At 43.0% G+C, this 18,259-nt stretch overlaps 1 protein-coding gene across 1 annotated transcript in view; it reads left to right on the top strand.

Moving 5' to 3' along the window:
- The first annotated feature begins 10,870 nt into the window (after positions 1 to 10,870).
- Positions 10,871 to 18,259, top strand: part of INPP5F (inositol polyphosphate-5-phosphatase F) — a 96,967-nt gene continuing 89,578 nt past the window's right edge. Inside the window, exon 1 of the mRNA XM_060098833.1 lies at positions 10,871 to 11,055. Coding sequence (XP_059954816.1) covers positions 10,959 to 11,055 — 97 coding nt within the window. The 5' untranslated portion in view covers positions 10,871 to 10,958. The remainder of the gene's footprint in view (positions 11,056 to 18,259) is intronic.

The raw sequence follows: 18,259 nt of genomic DNA, 5'->3' as shown, positions 1-18,259 counted from the left end.
TAGGTGGTTTCTATGAGGCCTGATGTCAGTAATGTGCTGCCTGATCCTATGGCAATTTGCTCCAGTTTGTGGAGCCTTCATTAGGCTAGATGATTGCCAGAGTTCTCTGTCATTCCCCCACTGAGTGGGAGGGGTGTGACTCCTGCAGTGGGTTGAATAGTGTCCCCCCAAAAAGATAAGTCCAAGTCCTAACACTCAGTACCTGTGAATATGACCATATTTAGAAATAGGGTCTTTGCAGATGTAATTAATTTTTTAGGTTGATTTTTATTTTATTTTATTTTTAAAAATTTTATTGGGGCTTCCCTGGTGGCACAGTGGTTGAGAGTCCGCCTGCCAATGCAGGGGACACGGGTTCGTGCCCTGGTCCAGGAAGATCCCACATGCCGCGGAGCGGCTGGGCCTGTGAGCCATGGCTGTTGAGCCTGCGCGTCCGGAGCCTGTGCTCCGCAACGGGAGAGGCCACAACAGTGAGAGGCCCGTGTACAGCAAAAAAAAAAAAAAAAAAAAAAAAAAATTTATTAGAGTATAGTTGATTTACAGTGTTGTGTAAGTTTCAGGTGTACAGAAGAGTGATTCAGTTATACATATACATATAGTCATTCTTTTTCAGATTCTTTTCTCATAGAGGTTATCACAGAATATTTCGTAGAGTTCCTTGTGCTATACGGTAGGTTCTTGTTGGTTATCTAATATACAGTGTGTGTATGTTAATCCCAAGCTCCTGATTTATCCCCCCCCACCTTTCCCTTTTAGTAGCCATAAGTTTGTTTTTGATATCTGCAGATGTAATTAATTTAAAGATCTCTGGAGGAGATCATCTTGCATTAGGGTGGTCCTTAAATCCAATGACGGGTATCCTTATAAGAGACAGAAAAGGAAAAGATACACAGAGACACAGGGGATAAGGCCATGTGAAGATCCACATGAAGACAGAGGCAGAGATTGGAGTTCTGCAGCTACAAGCCAAGGAATGCCAAGGATCATGGAATCTACCAGAAAGTAGGAGAGAGACATGGAAGGGATTCTCCCTCAGAGCCTCTAGAAGGAAACACTCCTGCCAACGCCTTGATTTTGGACCTCTGGCCTCCAGAACGGTGACAGAATAAATTTCTGTTGTTTTAAGCTACCAAGTTTGTGGTAGTTGGTATGGCAACCCTAGGAAACGAATACAGTCCCCTGCAGGTCAGGAGGGGTCCTGGCACAGTAGTCCCCTTCCCTGGTAACCCATGAGGAATCATTGCTGCATCTGATGACTAGAAGCCAGTGCTGCCTGTCTTTGCCAATCTTTGCCAGACCGAACACCTGCAGAATTCTCATGGAGATTGTATTAGTTTCCTATGACTTAAAACAACACGACTTTGTTCGCTTATAGTTCTGGTGCTCAGAAGTGCAGAATCAGCCTCACTGGGTCAAAATCAAGTTGTCAGCCGGACCCTGCTCCCTCCTGGAGGCTCTGGGGCAGAATCAGCTCCTTGCCTGTCTAGCTTCTGGTGGCTTGGCATTCCTTGGCTGTGGGCATATCTCTTCCATCTTCAAGGCCAACATCTTCAAGTGTCTCTCAGCTCTGTCTTCATATCACCTTCTCTGTGTGTGTAAAATCTCGCTTAGCATCCCCCTTTTTAAAATTGAGATATAAATGACATAACATTGTGTTAGTTTTAGATGTATGATGTAATGATTTGATATCAGTATATATTGTGAAATGATTAGCATGAGTTTAGTTTACATCCATCACCACACAGAGTTACACATTTTTTTTCCTTGTGATGAGAACTTTTAAGATCTACCTCAACCTCCTTCTTGGAAGGTTACACGTGACTGCATTTAGGGCCCACCTGAGTAATCCAGGTTAAGAGCCTTAATCACATCTCAAGATATCCCATCATATTTTCAAAGATACTTTTTCCGTATAAGGTAACATTTACAGGTTCCAGGGATTAAGCTCTGATATCTGTTCTCTGTATTCTGCTGGCTACAGGGGTTTAGATTGAGCTTTTATGGAAATGTCAGATAAGCAACCTGAAGCCGTCCAGTAGTGGGGCTGGAAGCTTTGCCTTCATCTAACTTATTCTTTTCCTCCGGCCACTCAGGGTTGGGGTGGGTGAGGCACACCCTCTCAGTTTAGGCCTTCAAGGAATATTCTGAATGGTTATTACCTGTTTCCTCCTTTCCATCTCCCATTTTTGAGGGTCTGTCGCCTGCCCTCCTTTAATTCCCCTTGCAGTCTGATGTCTCCCAACCCCAATTTTGAAAATTCCAACCCTTCCAACGGTTAGGACCTGTGCTTTATCTGCCCAAATACCTGTCCCTTCAGGCTTCATCCTGATGTGACTGAGGATGTTCCTCTGCTGGCTCTGGATTGCGTGTGGGAGCAGGTGGGGGAGTGAGCCAGGGTTCCTATGAACGGGGGAAGGACTGTGGTGCCTTGCTTGCTTCCAGGGATTTCCTTGACTAGGTGTGGTGTAGCCAGGTTCCTTCTGAATCCCTCAAAGTTAAGCACATCTGGTACATAGAGTGCTACTTTTCTTCCAAAGACAGCCTAGTCTAATATCACATGATGAAAACACTTTCCTCCTATTTATAGTACTTTTGAATCCACTCTTGGAACATGTACAACCTTAGCATTATTGAATGAAAGAATTCTTCCTAGATCTATTTTCATGATAAGGGCTCCACATGAACTGGAATAGCTCTGAGTCATTTGAGATGAATGGTGCTATCCTTGAACACACTGTTTCCAGTCTCTAAATTTATCTCTTGATAGAAGTCAGTGTGTGTGTGCGTGTGTGTGTGTTCACCCAGCTACGTGAGTGTTAGTGAATTAGGGGTAACAGAAAGTATATTTGAATTTAGAAAGAAGGGAGGAGCTAAAATGATACAAGAGGATGACCGAAGAGGGAAGGACAAATCAAGAGAAGACAAAGAGCAGGCCCCGAATTCTCCTGGGATGTAGAGCACAGAACATTCTTTTATGCTAGTGTTGGGATCAAGGTTTATGGCACCTGAAGCTTTTTTAACATATGGCAGGTCCTCTTTAGAAAGAAGAATACAAAATAATGAATACAGAATTATGTACAGGGCTTTGGATGAAATCCAAAAGCCCTGAAGCTTAATGTAAAATAAATAAGCAACAAGGATATATTTGTGGCACAGGGAAATATAGCCATTATTTTGTAATAACTTTAAATGGAGTATTAAAACAAACAAAACTCCTGAAGCTTAAGTTTCATTAGCCTCAGGGCGAATCCTCTGTCTCTGGTTGGAAATGGTGTGGTTGGGTCATTCAAGATGGCTGTTCTCTTGCTCCCTGTACATCCCCTGTTTGACCAGGCCCTGCTTCTCTCACATGATTATCCAATCCACTTAATTGTAGGGCTTAATTAGTAACTGTCTACATGCTTGCCCCCTGCCCCAGCTGTTGGTTTCCCTGGTAACTGATGAACCAACCTGACATCAATCTCCCTATAAATGATAGCCTTATTCTCCCCTGAGTAGCAAAGATTACTGCCTTTCACCACCCACAGTGTGGGTGTCCCTCTAGGGCCTTTGTTTTGGATGCGTGAGATCTCTTATCCAATAAATTGTTGATGTCTCTGTCACTGTCTCTGGTTTCTTTCTTCAGTCTCAAGGCTGGGTCACTACAGGGCTTGCAGGCCTGCGGGGTGCAGCCCAGAAGGAATCAAGACTAACATCCTTCTAGTTATATGATTAATATCTATTACTTTTATTTCCCAATGACGTGATTTGAGGTAAAACATCTGAATCATACATATTAACATATTTCTTCTTTAATATATATTAATATATACGTATTAGGTATGTAATATATATGTTAAAAATCTATGTAATATGTTAGCAATCCGTCAAATAAGCTGAGATCTAGAGGGGAAAACTTTACACATAAAGTACATTTAAAAAAAGTTATACAATTACATTTCTTTAACACTTCATAGTTTGGGAGACCCTTTCAAAGACAAGTTCATTTAATCCTGATAATAAACTTGTGAAGAAAGTTTTCTATTTTATCTCCATTTTACATAAGGGAAACTGACCTTCCAGAGTTGGAGATTTGCCCAAGTACCTCAGGCTTAGGTAAATAGGGGAAGTGGGCGGGGACCCAGGGCTCCGCCAGCCTCTTGCTGGGAATGGGGGAGGGGCTAGGAAGAATAAGCCGAGAGGGTCCATCTAAACTGCCTGCCTCCTGGCACTGATGCTTCCTACCTGTCTGTCTTCATCCCCCCCACCCCCCACCCCTGGATTTCTCAGCTCCAAGCTCGACAGGCAAAACAGTAAGTAATTTGCTCCAAATAGGCCGGGTCAGAAGAAAACAAGGGACTGGTGTTGCGTTGGGGAATGCCTTCAGATCCAGTGCTTGTCCATCTCTGCTGGCAGATGCCAGTTCCCCGAAGCTTGCTCTCTTCCTCTGAGCCAGACACTTGGGTTCCAATTGTGAAATCATAAGGGAAGAAAAGTCCAGATAGTAACCTGTGGCTTTTTCAATGTAAGGGCCCCAAGTAAAATTGTTTACAGGCCATATTTTTTTCCCATTCAAAATGAAAATAGTGGGCTTCCCTGGTGGCGCAGTGGTTGGGAGTCCGCCTGCCGATATGGGAGACACGGGTTCGTGCCCCGGTCCGGGAGGATCCCACATGCTGCGGAGCGGCTGGGCCCGTGGGCCATGGCCACTGGGCCTGCGCATCCGGAACCTGTGCTCCGCGGCGGGAGAGGCCACAGCGGTGAGAGGCCCGCGTACCGCAAAAAAAATAAATAAATAAAATAAAAAATGAAAATAGTTTAACCAAATCCCAAGGGAGAAATAGGCTCATGCTGAAGTGATGGGGTAGACTTGTTAGTGTCTGAGTGTTCCCAGCCCGTCCCCTTTTCCCCACAGCTGGAGAGCTTTCTGGCGTAGTCTTCCATTTCTTCCCCTCTCCCATCCTCCAAGGAGGGGCCAGGCCTCTCCGGGGAAAATAACCCTGAGTGGTCAGATTTCACAGCAAAGAGCTGAAAAGGGGAAAGGAAGCTGGAGAGGAGGTTGGAGAGGAGAGGTATGGGAGTATCTGTGCCATAGGATTATGATGAGCAGAAAAGAAATAAGATTAAAGATAAACAACAAAACAAAAACTTACAGAGGGCTTTACAGTATTTGAGAAATACTCAAAGGACTGGAGCTTTCTCAGATTTGTATGGAATGGATCTTTTTTCAGCTTTGATGCTTCCCTGGACTGAACCGCTTGGGTTGTGGCTTTATAAGCATCACCCCTACAACCTAGAATCCCTGCTTGATTAAATCACAGAAGAGCGATGTGAAAAACCCTGAGAAGTGGTCCACTGCTCACAGGCAACCTCAATGCTAATATCTCACCATTTTCGAGACGCAGCAACTGTTAGAGTGATGGCCAAATTTTGAAGATGTATTTGCCACATTTGCAGCTGGTCTCTGGTTACCCATCATGGGCCTCATCATGGGGACTTTGCAAATCACACTGCATCGCTCGCTTCCCCCACCTACGTACCCCCCACTCCCTATGCTCACCTGGTCAGGAGCAGCCCAGCACCCTTCCCCCGACACACACCCTTCACTGTGCTTCCTCAGGCTCTTTGAAGAATTGCTGTAAGGGGCTTCCCTGGTGGGGCAGTGGCTAAGAATCTGCCTGCCAATGCAGAGGACACAGGTTGGAGCCCTGGTCCAGGAAGATCCCACATGCCACGGAGCAACTAAGCCCGTGAGCCACAACTACTGAGCCTGCGCTCTAGAGCCCGCGAGCCACAACTGCTGAGCCTGTGAGCCACAACTACTGAGCCCGTGTGCCTAGAGCCCGTGCTCCACAGCAAGAGAAGCCACCGCAGTGAGAAGCCGGCGCTCCACAGCGAAGAGTAGCCCCCGCTGGCTGCAACTAGAGAAAGCCCGCGCACAGCTGCGAAGACCCAATGCAGCCAAAAATAAATAAATCAATAAATAATAAGTAAATTTAAGAATTGCTGTAAAATTGAGGAACAACGATGGAGTAGAATTAGGGAAACCAAAACCCTATATTTCCTGTTAGTAAGTGCTACTCTTATGAAACGGTGAAACGCTGTGAGCTGTTATTATTTTTCTTTAACCAGGAGAAGAAACAATGGGTTTAAAATCCACTGGACAGCTTTTCCAAAGATGTACCAAGTTTCTACAGGAGTAATTCCAGCCCACCCCCGCCATTGTTTTCTGGTGCAGCACAAAGCATTCTCTGAAAAATCTCTAAAATGATTATCTAACATTTTGGACAATTGTTATTGATTTTTGATGGTACAGGCCCCAACAGGCCATCAGCCTGAGAGTTGCAATTGGCAGAGGAAGGAGAAGCCACAGCTACTGCTGTGGTTTAGAAAAGGTGTCAAAGAAAAATACTCTTCCTTATATTCCATGTAAAAGAGGATACAGTGCAGAAAAATGGCTTATATACTTAACTATAGCTCACTTTGACAGCATTTAAGGTTTTAGGAAAGCTCAAAAATACTAAGCAGTGTGTGAAGAATAAAATGAGCTATGTCCTGGACTCCTGGCTTGTCAATGCAAAAGGTTCTAAACCCTTAGGTAATAAGTTACCTAAAAATATGTTTTTGTGTGCGGTGGAAGAATGTGCTTTAGACACACACATACTTAACTATTTTTTTAATTTAAAGCAATAAAAGCACACACACACACAAATCAAAACAGCACACAGGAATATAAAGTGAAAAGGAAGTTTCTACACTCCTTCTTGCCATTCCTGAGTATCCCCCCACCCCCATTTCCATTCCTCAGAGGTAACCACACTTCCTGTGTTTTATTTCAGAAATGTTCTGTGCTTATAAAAACATAATATCTCTCCCATTCTCCCCTTTCAAAACCCAAATGGGATACATTAAAATACTACTCTGCAGCTAGGACTTCTTCTATTTAACAGTATACCTTGCACTTTTTTCTTCAAATTAGCTCATTTAGAACTCTCTAATTTTTAAGCTATTTTTAAAATTGAAAAGTAAATACATAACACAGAGGAAGTGAGAGACAGCTGGCTTTAGACAAACATGAAATTATCACTGTAAAAGGCTAATTATCTTTCCTCTGGAAGGAGAAAGATTAGATGCAGAAAACACATTTCATTTTCTCTCTCTCTCTCACACACACACACACGCAAAAGAATTATTATAGCTGGTTTAAACAATAACTTGGGTCCTTGACAATTTTATCAGACTGTACAACTAAAAAGCCAGTACTTATTAACCCCCAAAGTATAACAATGGAGGAGAGATGATGTCTATTAAACAAAAGTATCTCTCATTTAGACCAATGCAACAGACTTTTCCCTTTTTGTTCTGTGGTGCTTCTCAAATGAACAATCTTACATATGTCAAAGCTCTGAAATGGTTGTTACAATTTCCAGATGTAACTTCATGAAGTTATGGGAGGAGGTATGGCAGTCAAATCCAGGAGATATCGGCTGATGATTGGTCAAATGTGAAAATTTGGCTTGTGACTATCTTGGGCTCTTAACCACTCTGACTGCTGACTGAAGAAATCAGCAGCCTCCTGGCAGGCAGAACATGTATTTAAAAAAATATATCTCCTTTGGGGTTTCCCTGGTGGTGCAGTGGTTGAGAGTCTGCCTGATGATGCAGGGGACATGGGTTCGTGCCCCGGTCCGCGAAGATCCCACATGCCGCAGAGCAGCTGGGCCCATGAGCCATGGCTGCTGAGCCTGTGCGTCCGGAGCCTGTGCTCCGCAACAGGAGAAGCCACAGCAGTGAGAGGCCCGCGTACCGCAAAAAAAAAAAAAAAAAAAAAAAAAAAATATATATATATATATATATATATATATCTCTCCTTTGGAAGATTTCTCATATACAAACAATACTGAAGAAAGTTCTCATAGACAAACAACATACAAGACTGTAGACAAGTAGACGGGAGATGATGTTAAAAGTCAAATTTCACCACAGGACACTAGAATCTAATCATAACCCCCAAATCTCAGAAACAAATAATAAACGTGACATTGAAGGCCAAATCGATAATCAGAGTTGAGTCATTTACCATCATTATTTGCCTAAGTTTTAACCATGTGGACACATTTCCTCACATTCACTGATTTCAGGGCTGGAAGAACGTTAGTGATCATCTCTTTTAATAAATAAGGAAACTGACACTAGAAGAGATTAAGTGACTTGACTAAGATCAGATAGAACAGGCTAAAACCTAACTTCCTAGTGGATATACTTAAACCAGTATAAATATACAATACATGTAAAAGAAGATATATAATACACATGATGGTCATTCATGTTTAAAAAATAGAACAGCATCACATGAACTTTCTACCATAAACTGGGTGACACCATTCAAGGGCAGGAGGACCTTGAATTAGGAAGCTGGAAGAGAGCGATGAAGGCTGGCAGATAGCCACAGGCCAAGGATGGGGAGGCCAGCCAGGGAGTAGAGAAGCTGCAGTGTCTGGAGCACCTGGCAGGTAAAGCGTATTTGAGGTTCAGGAAGTCCTTAGCAGGAGCAAGGCAAGACACCTGTGGCAGGAGACTGAGGATGTGATATCTGCTAGGGACACAGTATTTACTCTTTTCACTCATTCTGCTTCGCCAGGCCAGGGCTCTAGCATGCATTCAGAGTGAGAGGGAGAGAGCACTGTGCATCTGGGTCAGATAGATTCCAGGAACATCTTCAGGTTTTCTCTCTCCTAAGGGCTCTGCTTGTTAACTCTGGATTTACAGGTCATCAACCGCATACACTGGTCTGAGTTAATGACCGACTGGTGTTTTCTACTAAGCTGCTGTCAGGCAGATTTTTCCACTTAATTTCATTTAAAACAGTGGTGCTTAATCCTGGCTGCACATCAGAATACTCTGGGGAGCTTAGAAAAACAAACAAACAAAACTGATGCCAGAGCCCATCTCAATTAAATTCTGCTTTAATTGGCCTGAGGTCCAAGTATTGGTATGTTTGAAAAACTCCCTAAGTGATTCTAATAGGTAGCTACGGTTGGAACCACTGATTTAAAACATCAGGGAAAGCTTCAATCAACTAATCAATTGTTTCAAAAGTTACAATAGCATTATTTTCTTCACATCTGGCAATGTGATTCATTAAAAAATAAAGAAGTAATTTGCAGAACATCCTGTCTTCATAAGACTTTCTCATTATCTATTCATTTTTGCTAAGGAAAGTCAACATATGGCTGAATTCAACAATAAATCCGAAACTGATGGCTCCACTGAATCTTCTTTCCACCATCTTATTGCCATTATCTTCTTTGTCCAACTCACCTCATTTGCCATGGTAATTGCTCCTATTGACCTTTAGGTTGAGCTGTCTGGACAGTCCAAAAGGCATAGTACTTATCACAGATTCCAGGACAGTTTGTCATCATGGGACTTCCTGTGCTATGGAAATTCAACTGAGAAACCAGTGTGGGCTGGAATAATTAGTAATGTGGAACTCCTTCCTGCTTTGGGGCCCTCTCACTTTTATCTAGCAGAAGGTTAGAAGCATTGCCTTGCTTTTCTTGACTTCTACCTCATTTTTTGTTTGTTTGTTTGTTTGTTTTTTCCTTCTTCCCTTCTAAGGCATTAGAAAAGGCAGGAGATAGGGGTAGAATGATTCATTTACTCATAAAACTGGGAGTGTAATTAAAGGTCATTTAGTTCAGCCGCCGTCTGAGACCAAGAGACTTTCCCAAGATCACACAGCTAGATCACCCCTGGCGTGGGGACTGGAACTGGGGTCCTGACTCCCAAGCCCCATTCTGTTCAACATATCACCTGGCCTTTCAAGATAGCTCGAAGATACTTGGGAGGGCGTCTTCCTTCCACAAGAGGTTCTCCAGCCATCTTATCCTTGTCAAACTAGACCCCTTTTACTTCCTTGACATTTTATTGTCTTCTCACACGCGTCCTGCTTAATTCGGGACAGGATAGCTTATGGACTTTGCTCTCTTCCTTCTCGTTATTTAGAGCCCCGTGCTGGTAATACTTGTTTAATTTCTATTGTTACATGCTTCTCGTTGATGTGCATTTATTGAATGTTTGCTGTTGTCAAATGTTGCAAGGTTCTAAGAGGAAATTCCCAAACAGAAGACGCCCCAGCTCTGTGGAGAGTCTGGCTGGTGACAGACCCCTGAAACCAGCCCCTTAGGTCGCATTTCCCAGCTCTCCTAGTCTGGGTCTCTCTGGGCAGCACAGGCCCGGGGGAAGAGGGGGGGGTTTCAGGCTGGATTTAGGGAGTCGGCCTGGCTTTTCTCAGGGCTGGTGAAAGTAACGAATAACCTGCTGGCATGGGAGGGGAGGCCCCAGAAGTGGGCTTCTGCTCCAAAGGCCGCAGGGCAGTAAGGCGGCCAGCCTATCTCATCCAGGCCAGTGTTCTGCCCGCAATCGCCCGGGGCTGGGAAAGCGGGCCCGCCAGGGGCGGGGCCTGGAAAGAGCGGGAGGAGGAGGAGAGGGGGCTTGGATGGGGAGGGAAGAAGGAGGAGGAAGAGCCTCGGGGGCGGAACCAGGCGGAGAAACCCAGGAAAAGCTGGAGAAGAAGGCGGCGGGAATGGGCAGGAAGAGGAACGGAAAGGAGAAAGAAGCGGGGAGGAGACGGGGAGGGGGTGGAGCCTGGGAGAAGTCGGGGTAGAAGCAGGGGAAGGGGTGGGGCAGGGGGAGGAGCCATGAGGAGGAGCGGGGGCGGGCCGATCAAGGGGCGGAGCTGGGGGAGAGGCCTCCAAGGCTGCCGCCGCCGCCGCCGCCGGGGCGCGTTCTCCTCCCGCGGGTCTGGCAGCTGGGGCGCTCCCTCAGCCGCCGCTCCCCGAAGCGCGGGCTCTGGCGACCCCGGCCGACGAGGACGCCCCGCGCGAACCGCCGCCTCTGGGGTCGCGGGGTCGCGGGGCTGCGGAGCCGCTGGCGCGCCCGGGCCGCCGCCGCCTCCCTCGGCGTCCGGGGCCGGCATGGAGCTCTTCCAAGCCAAGGACCACTACATCCTGCAGCAGGGCGAACGCGCGCTGTGGTGCAGCCGCCGCGACGGCAGCCTCCATCTCCGACCGGGTGAGGCTGGCGGCACGGGGTCGCCCTGGGCGGGCGGGGGGCGAGGAGGGGGCGCGGCCGGGGCCCCTCGGCCGGGGGCTGCGGATCTGGCGCCTCCTGCGGCCCTGGCGGGCGGGGCGGGGCGGGCTCGAGCGAGGGCGCGCGATCTGTCATTATTTCCTGAGCGGAGGGAGCGCTGCCGTCGCCCCTGCCCCTCCGCGGGGGACAAAGGACTGGCGACCCTCGTCCCTCCGAGCGCGCTTCCGCGTCGAGATCTGCTCCGCTGCCCGGGAGAGGGGACGCGCGAGTCGAGACGCCCACAGTCGGGTCGGGCCGGCGCCCACCAGAAAGTTCGAGCGAGGTGCGCCTGGCCTTAAAGGCCTCTTCCTCTCTGGATGGCCTCTGCCCGTCCTTCGGGACAAGTTCTGGGTTCGAATCCCCATCTCAGGCCAGAGGCGATCGCGCCAGTTAAGTGGAACATCCTGCCGAAGCTTCAGTGCCTGTGGACATCTATGTGTTTCTGGTGGTCCTTTATCATTAAAGGCGTGACTTCATTCTGGTTACCTCATAGGCACTCGATTTCCAGCGCCTTTTAAAAAAAATTTTAGTATTACAGTTAAACTGTATCGTAATGTTCAACTTTTAATATTTTTGTGTGACTCAGTATTGTGAGATACACTCTTGTGGGTCCATGTTTGGGTATCATGTAAGCTGTCATGAGATGTCTAAGTCTACAACGATTAGTCTGCAATAGGAAAACTAGGTCACAGTGGTGAGTTAAACAGGGCAGTCGCTGCCCTCAGAGAGCTGACAGTCCGGGGGCGGCGGTTTCCCTTGAGGGGGCCCAGGAGCACCTCCCCCTTTGAGGTTGCCAGTCCTTTTTCCTAATCACTGCAGATGTTTCATTTTAGGAGAAGTAAGAGAACAGAGTTCTTGAAAGAAATAGCCAGAGCATTTCAAGTTTACTTGTAATTCTTGTATGTAATCTAGACAAAAGAATTTACGTGGTATGAATTGAAAGTATGAAAGGCACAAACGAACTTTTCAGATACATCACAGCGGTTACCATTTATAGGAGGGTTTCCAAGGATCTGGTCCCTTAATATATTATTCCCAGTCCTCACAACAACCTTACAAAGCAGGTGGTGATATCCTCTTTCTCAGGTGAGGAGACAGGTGTGAAAGGTTGAGTAACTTGACCGAGGTCACAGAGACTAGAATTGGCCCCCAGAACACTTTCTGGCCCGCCCCACTGCTTGCCTAGGAAGGCCTGCTCGTTGATTTGCTAGAGCAGTGAAGGAGAACTTATTTTTTTTCTAGGTTTTGGATGTAATTTCTTGCTATTACATTTTATTTCCTCTATTCAGAATGGAAGAGAAACTACTGCACCCAGATAAGGTTCTTTGATAATCTTGAGACAGGAGGTGTTGTAGATAGGCTAATTTTGGCCAGTCTCCAGTCATTCTCTTCTCCCTGTTTTTCCTGATTTGATCATTTGCCTGGTCTTTCTCCCCTCGCCCCACCCACAATGTTTGGATAAGGCTTCAAGTGCAGACTGAAGAAAAGTAGATTGCAAAATTCCCCAGGCTGTCAAAGAGCCGACTCTTTGGATTCTAAGAGCTTAAAATTAACTATGGCAGCTGGGTGGAACTTGACATCATCTCTAACTCATTGGACAGAACGCTCTTCTGTTCTTCATTTCCGCAGCTATAAAATGAGGGTTGGACTTTTTGGTCCTTGTGCATAATGAAATGTTTTTGAAACAGTGCCAATTTAAGTGTTTGTTCAGTGTACCTCTTTGAGGACAAGAATTGATGTGTTTCATGAAAAACACTCAGGAAATCTCTATGTCACCTGTGTATTGGGACAGTGAATTGAAGCATATGTAGATAGAGGTGGGTGTGGTTGTCTCCATTTCTAGGGCTATACTCTCTCCTTTCTCTTAGCCTCTAAGATTGACAGAGATGAACCAAGCTGGTGGAATTACATGGAAGGAGGTAAGGTTCCAGGAGTCCTCTGAATAGATGGCTTTAAATGAATTATGTGTCATTCTGTTTGGTTTGTGTTCATTTCTTGTACACAGGAACCCGTCCAGTCCTAACAGCTTTAGGGATGTTACTCCCCTCAAGAGAAGTAAATCAACTCTTCTAGGGTGCTGGCTAGTAGCTTACCTTTCAATGGAAGGATACATAAACCTGTACTTCTGAGCTGAAGCTCAGATGATCGTGCTACAGGCTTAAGCCTTTAAGGAATATTCACAGGGAAACCTGGGCCTAGATTTTGGATTAAGCCATGTGGTTTGAATTACTGTTTATATATCCAAAGTCCATATCAGAAGGCAAATTAACTTTTTTCTGAATAAAATGGTTGTAGCTTTTGCAGTTAAGTTTATCTCACTTCTTAGGATACAGCCTACCACAGACCAAAGTAGACCAAAAATATAGAGGAAGGAAGAGGCCATTATCTTTCAGAACAGGCTGTTTTTGATCTTCAGGTGTTCAAGTACATATAGCCAATGAATAAAGAATCTCACACACCTAAGTTTACCAAATAGTTTATCCTATCCAATACTCAAGAGCCTTTCTAAAGAATGCCTATGGAATAATGGCATTTACTTCTTAAATGTTTTCCAGGCCTTTTTCTGTAGACTTATTTAAAATTCTCCATTTTATTGGATCATTTCCCTCTGCTTTTACAGCCAGTTTTGCTATTGTTTGTAATGAAAGCATTTAAAATCTTCCATAGTTTCTTACTGGTTATTCAACTGAATAAATTACTGGCCAAGTCCTTTTCTTTCTAAAGGGCAGTATCATAAGACCAAAAAAGCCTGTGAGCCTTGTGATTTTTATGTTTGTGGCAACTTGAAACCGGACTTTTCTTCTAGTGACATCAGAAGGATCAGTATTGATATTTAAGTCGAAAGTGACCATTTCCTTGGTCTGGAATGTTTGTTACTGTCAGTCTCTTTTCCTGCCTAGTTTATTTTGTAAGACCCAGTTCAGATGCCACCCCTACTCTGTGCTCACCATAGCCTGCATTCCTGGGGCAGAATCACTGGTCACCTTTTTGTGTTTCCAGGTGCTTTAGACACTTGGTACACACGTTAGTTATAGCCCTGACTGTATCATATAATAATAGTTTGCTTCCTTCTTCCCCAGTGGACAGAACATTCCTCAAGGCAAGGACCACGTTCTACTCGTCTTGGTATCTCTGAGCTTTAGAGTGCTTAGGACACAGAAGGCATTTTTGGTTGAGTTGAGCCAAATTAAATTTAAGTCCAGGTTTTCTCTCAGTACTGTCATTGCCACAAATACAGGATGTTGTGTTATGCTTATTACTCATTTTAGGCCCTGTTTTAAATGTCTTCTAATTGGGGTGGAAAAGCTCTGTCCAGCTGGATAAGGAAATAAATGTGAGGAAAGGTGCATTTCCACTTATGTTGTTTTTCTATCTGATTTAACGTCATTTAAAAAAAAAATCTTTGTGATGGTATTCCGTCTTTTCTTCTTTAACATTGTTTAAATTTTTTTTTCTAAGTAGTTGAGTATTTTTTCCGGTTTTCCATTTTTTTAAGGTTAGTGAGTAGTCTGTATTCATACTTAGAACTGCTTTTTCGGTGGATGCTTATATCTCTTGCAGGGTAATGACCACCAGAGGAAAATATTTAGACTGTTTTATTTTCAACCAGGGAAAATGAGAAAGCACTGTGTAAACATTCAGTAATCTCTTGAGAGTGGAGTTTCACTATCTGAGAATAAGGGCTGTAATTTAAAGACTTAAAAAGCAATATAATATAGTCCACTGTTGAGCAAGGTTGATATGGTTTTATCGCTTTAATCTTAAAACTGCTTGCACTTGTCCTTGTAGCTTTGTCTGTGTTATATAATTACTGCTGCGTATTGCTTCATTCTATTCTGAGACTGACCATGAAAAGATGGTAGAGCATCTGTCGTACACATAACATTCATAAGCATGTAAACTATTTGGAGAGAGATGAAACACTGAATGATACATACCAGTGAACAGTTTTTTTGGGGGGATGCTAGTTATCAGAATGTACAGAAACATAAAAATGCATTCCTATTTTTCTTAGTTATTTTTTGATAATGAAATTATTTTTAATATGTCATATGAAAACTTTTTTGAATGAGAAATTAGTTACAGAATTGAAATCTGAATGGAACTTTTATCTGTTTTGCGGAATCATATTTTATGCAACTATATCCAGTTTGGACTTTTGTGTTATTTGGTATTTACTTTGAAAAAAATTTTTAACTTCACCTTTTAAAAAAATCATGTTTGCTAAAAATTCACCGCTTACCATGACAAAATGTAATAGGGCATTTTAATTTAAAAATTAGTTATTAAATATATTGTAAAAATCTTTTTAACCATTTTTATTGCTGTTGAATAACCAGTTTTGTCCCCTAGTGTCTTTAGTTTTCAGTTTCTTTTAAATGGCTTACCAGTTTTATACCTTGAACACTTCTTACCCCATATTTTATATTTCTAACAGGCTAGCAGTTGGATTGAACAGATCTGTAAACTTACTTTGTGAACATTTATTGTTATGCATGCAAGATACAAAACACATCTTTCCAAAAAATTTCGCCCTTTCTTTGGCTTAAAAAAAAAGATAGTCTTTGTAGGGTGAATGATGACAATTTTTGGAATCAGGTTTTACAGCTAGAGGGAAGTTTTTGTGCATATTGTCTGCTTTGTCAGCTGAGATTAATAATAGGTAATAACAACAGCTTTTATTTACTAATCATTTTTCTGAACCAGACACTGTTCTAAGCCCTTTATGTGTACTGTTTCATGTCATCCTCACAATAAAACTTAGGCGGAGGGGTTTTATTATTATTTTACAGGCACAGAGAAGTAATTTGTCCAAGTTCAAAGAATAAGAGGGAGAGCCAGACTTCTAACCCCATATTGACTCCAAAGCCAAGTTTTTCTCAATATTGACAAAAATGTTTTATAAACCTTTCTACCTTCTTGACCACAGTTGTAGGATTTATATTTTTATGGCTAATATCTGAAATGTATTTAGCTGTCATAGTCATTATAGTGTAGCCTGTGTAGAGAATAAAATAGCCTCTGAAATGTCAAAGTATGCACGTTGAGGAAGGATCTACGTAGAATGAAAAGGCTGATGGTGGGACTATTGGTTTGTTCTTTGACCTTTCACCTGTCCTCACTCTTTTCTTGCAAAACTAGTTATATAGTTACAGGGAATATCGTTATATAATAGGTTGACTAGTTTTTCCAGCTACTGTCAGTTTGTAAGGTTTCTCTTCTTAAGTTTTTAGAACATTTGCAGGTTGTGGAGGGAATAGAGAGAGGGAAGATCTTGGAGCAGAAACACTGATATGTATTGGATGGGAACTATTTCAGCCAGTGATGAGCAACCTGAAGCCTTCTCAGTCTAACTTTGCAAGAGTTCCAGATCCAGTTTCACAGACATCCTCTCAGAGCACGTAAAGCAGAGAGGGAATGGAGGAGAAAAAGTCTTCAGGGCAGCCACTTCCGGAGAGGGGAGGGACCTTTGTAGCATCGCTGATTCCTACATGCTTGTGTTCTGGCCATGCCAGCAGAGGCCAGGACTTGCCAAAGGCTGGCTTCAGAGGAGAGGCAGTATCCAGGCCTTTAGGATAGAGCATGCAGGTGCCAGAAACCAAGGTGCCCTGACAGCTTGGTCTTTTGGGAACGTGGCTACTTTGGTGCTGCTCCAGGATGCCCAGCAGCACGGCTTTCCCTTATCCCACCTGCCCAGCCTAACTCAGCCCAAGCAGGGAGAAGGAGATGTAGATTCATTACTATATCCCTAGCACCTGGCCCACTGCAGGTCTTCTGTAAAAATTGTATTGAATGAATTGAAATAATTCTAGTTTCTGGTTGACTCTGTGTACCTCGAGCAGCAAAGAGGTTGTTGGGAGGATTAAATGGAGAACAGAAGAACAGAAGACTAAAAAGCTGCATCTCTTATCAACTTTAAAAAATGTGCTAATTTCTCATTGTCATTTTATTCAGGAAACGGGGGAATCTAACTTTTAATTCTGTGGAATTCAATAAATCTTTTCTTTTTTTAATGAAAATAAATGAGACCCAAAGACATTTTTATTTTTCTCTAACTGGCCCTATGCCAAAAAAAAAGATTGTTGGCTGATTTTGGTTCTTATGATTTATGACAAAATTAGCTGATATATTTGCAGGTAGATACTAGACTATTGGAAAATCAAACTAATTTAGCTATAGTATTGATTCAGTGCATTCTCAGAGCCATAGTCTGACCTTGATGTGGTTTTATGGGGATTTAAATGTGTTAGATCTTTATAAGCTGCATTACTATCTCTCCGTAAACCTTTTTGTAAACTGTTCTCTTCCTGTTCAAATATGTTTTAAAATATAAACTTTTAAAATCTAGTCTTGCAAACACAAACCTGAGAAGTAACAGCAATCTTATAGAACCTGTAACAAATTACTCATTAGCTGGGCTAAGTCATAATCATTCATATGTGTCAGACGACCATAAATGAGCTGAGAAGAATATTTGAATTAGAGTATGTTTACCAAAATAGAGAAATAATACATTACTTTATTATCAGTAGCTGTTGATAATACATTAAGTAATATTTAAGTAGTATTTAAAAAGTGAGGGTGAGTACTGCACATTTAGCATTATAGTACTATCAGAACACATACTGGTAGTATCTTAATTAAATCCCATGCTCTGTTAAGATGACTCATTTTCTGGTTGCTGTGAGACCCTTAAAGGAACTGCTCTCATTCACAAAAAAGCATCCACTCCTGCCAACTTTTTGGTAAGGCTGTTGAGGGAAGTACAGGTTGATTTTAGGTCAGTGTTCCTTGTTGTTTTTTCTTTTTAAGTTACCTCATTTTAATTGCAGATTCTTTCACATTTAACCTTGAATTTCTTTAACTTCATGGTGGGATATTTAAAAATACATTTAAAGTACATTAATTTTTCTTTATGTAAATTTATGAATCTTATTCTTTGAAACCTCTTTTTACTTATACTAAACTTCAAATTCCAGTTTCTGCAATGGTCAACATATATAATTTGAAATAGTCCTAACATGTAACTGAAATGTTGGGACATTTTAAACATGCCACAGTGCTCTTAAGTTTAGTAGTTTGCATGTATAATATTAATGATGCTTCATGGTGTCATTATACATTGCTTTTATGCCAGAAATAAACA

This window comes from Mesoplodon densirostris, chromosome 1, assembly GCF_025265405.1.
Source record: "Mesoplodon densirostris isolate mMesDen1 chromosome 1, mMesDen1 primary haplotype, whole genome shotgun sequence".
NCBI classification, from domain to species: domain Eukaryota; kingdom Metazoa; phylum Chordata; class Mammalia; order Artiodactyla; family Ziphiidae; genus Mesoplodon; species Mesoplodon densirostris.
Note: the sequence above shows the minus strand (reverse complement) of the source record. Positions and strands in the feature narration are given on the sequence as shown.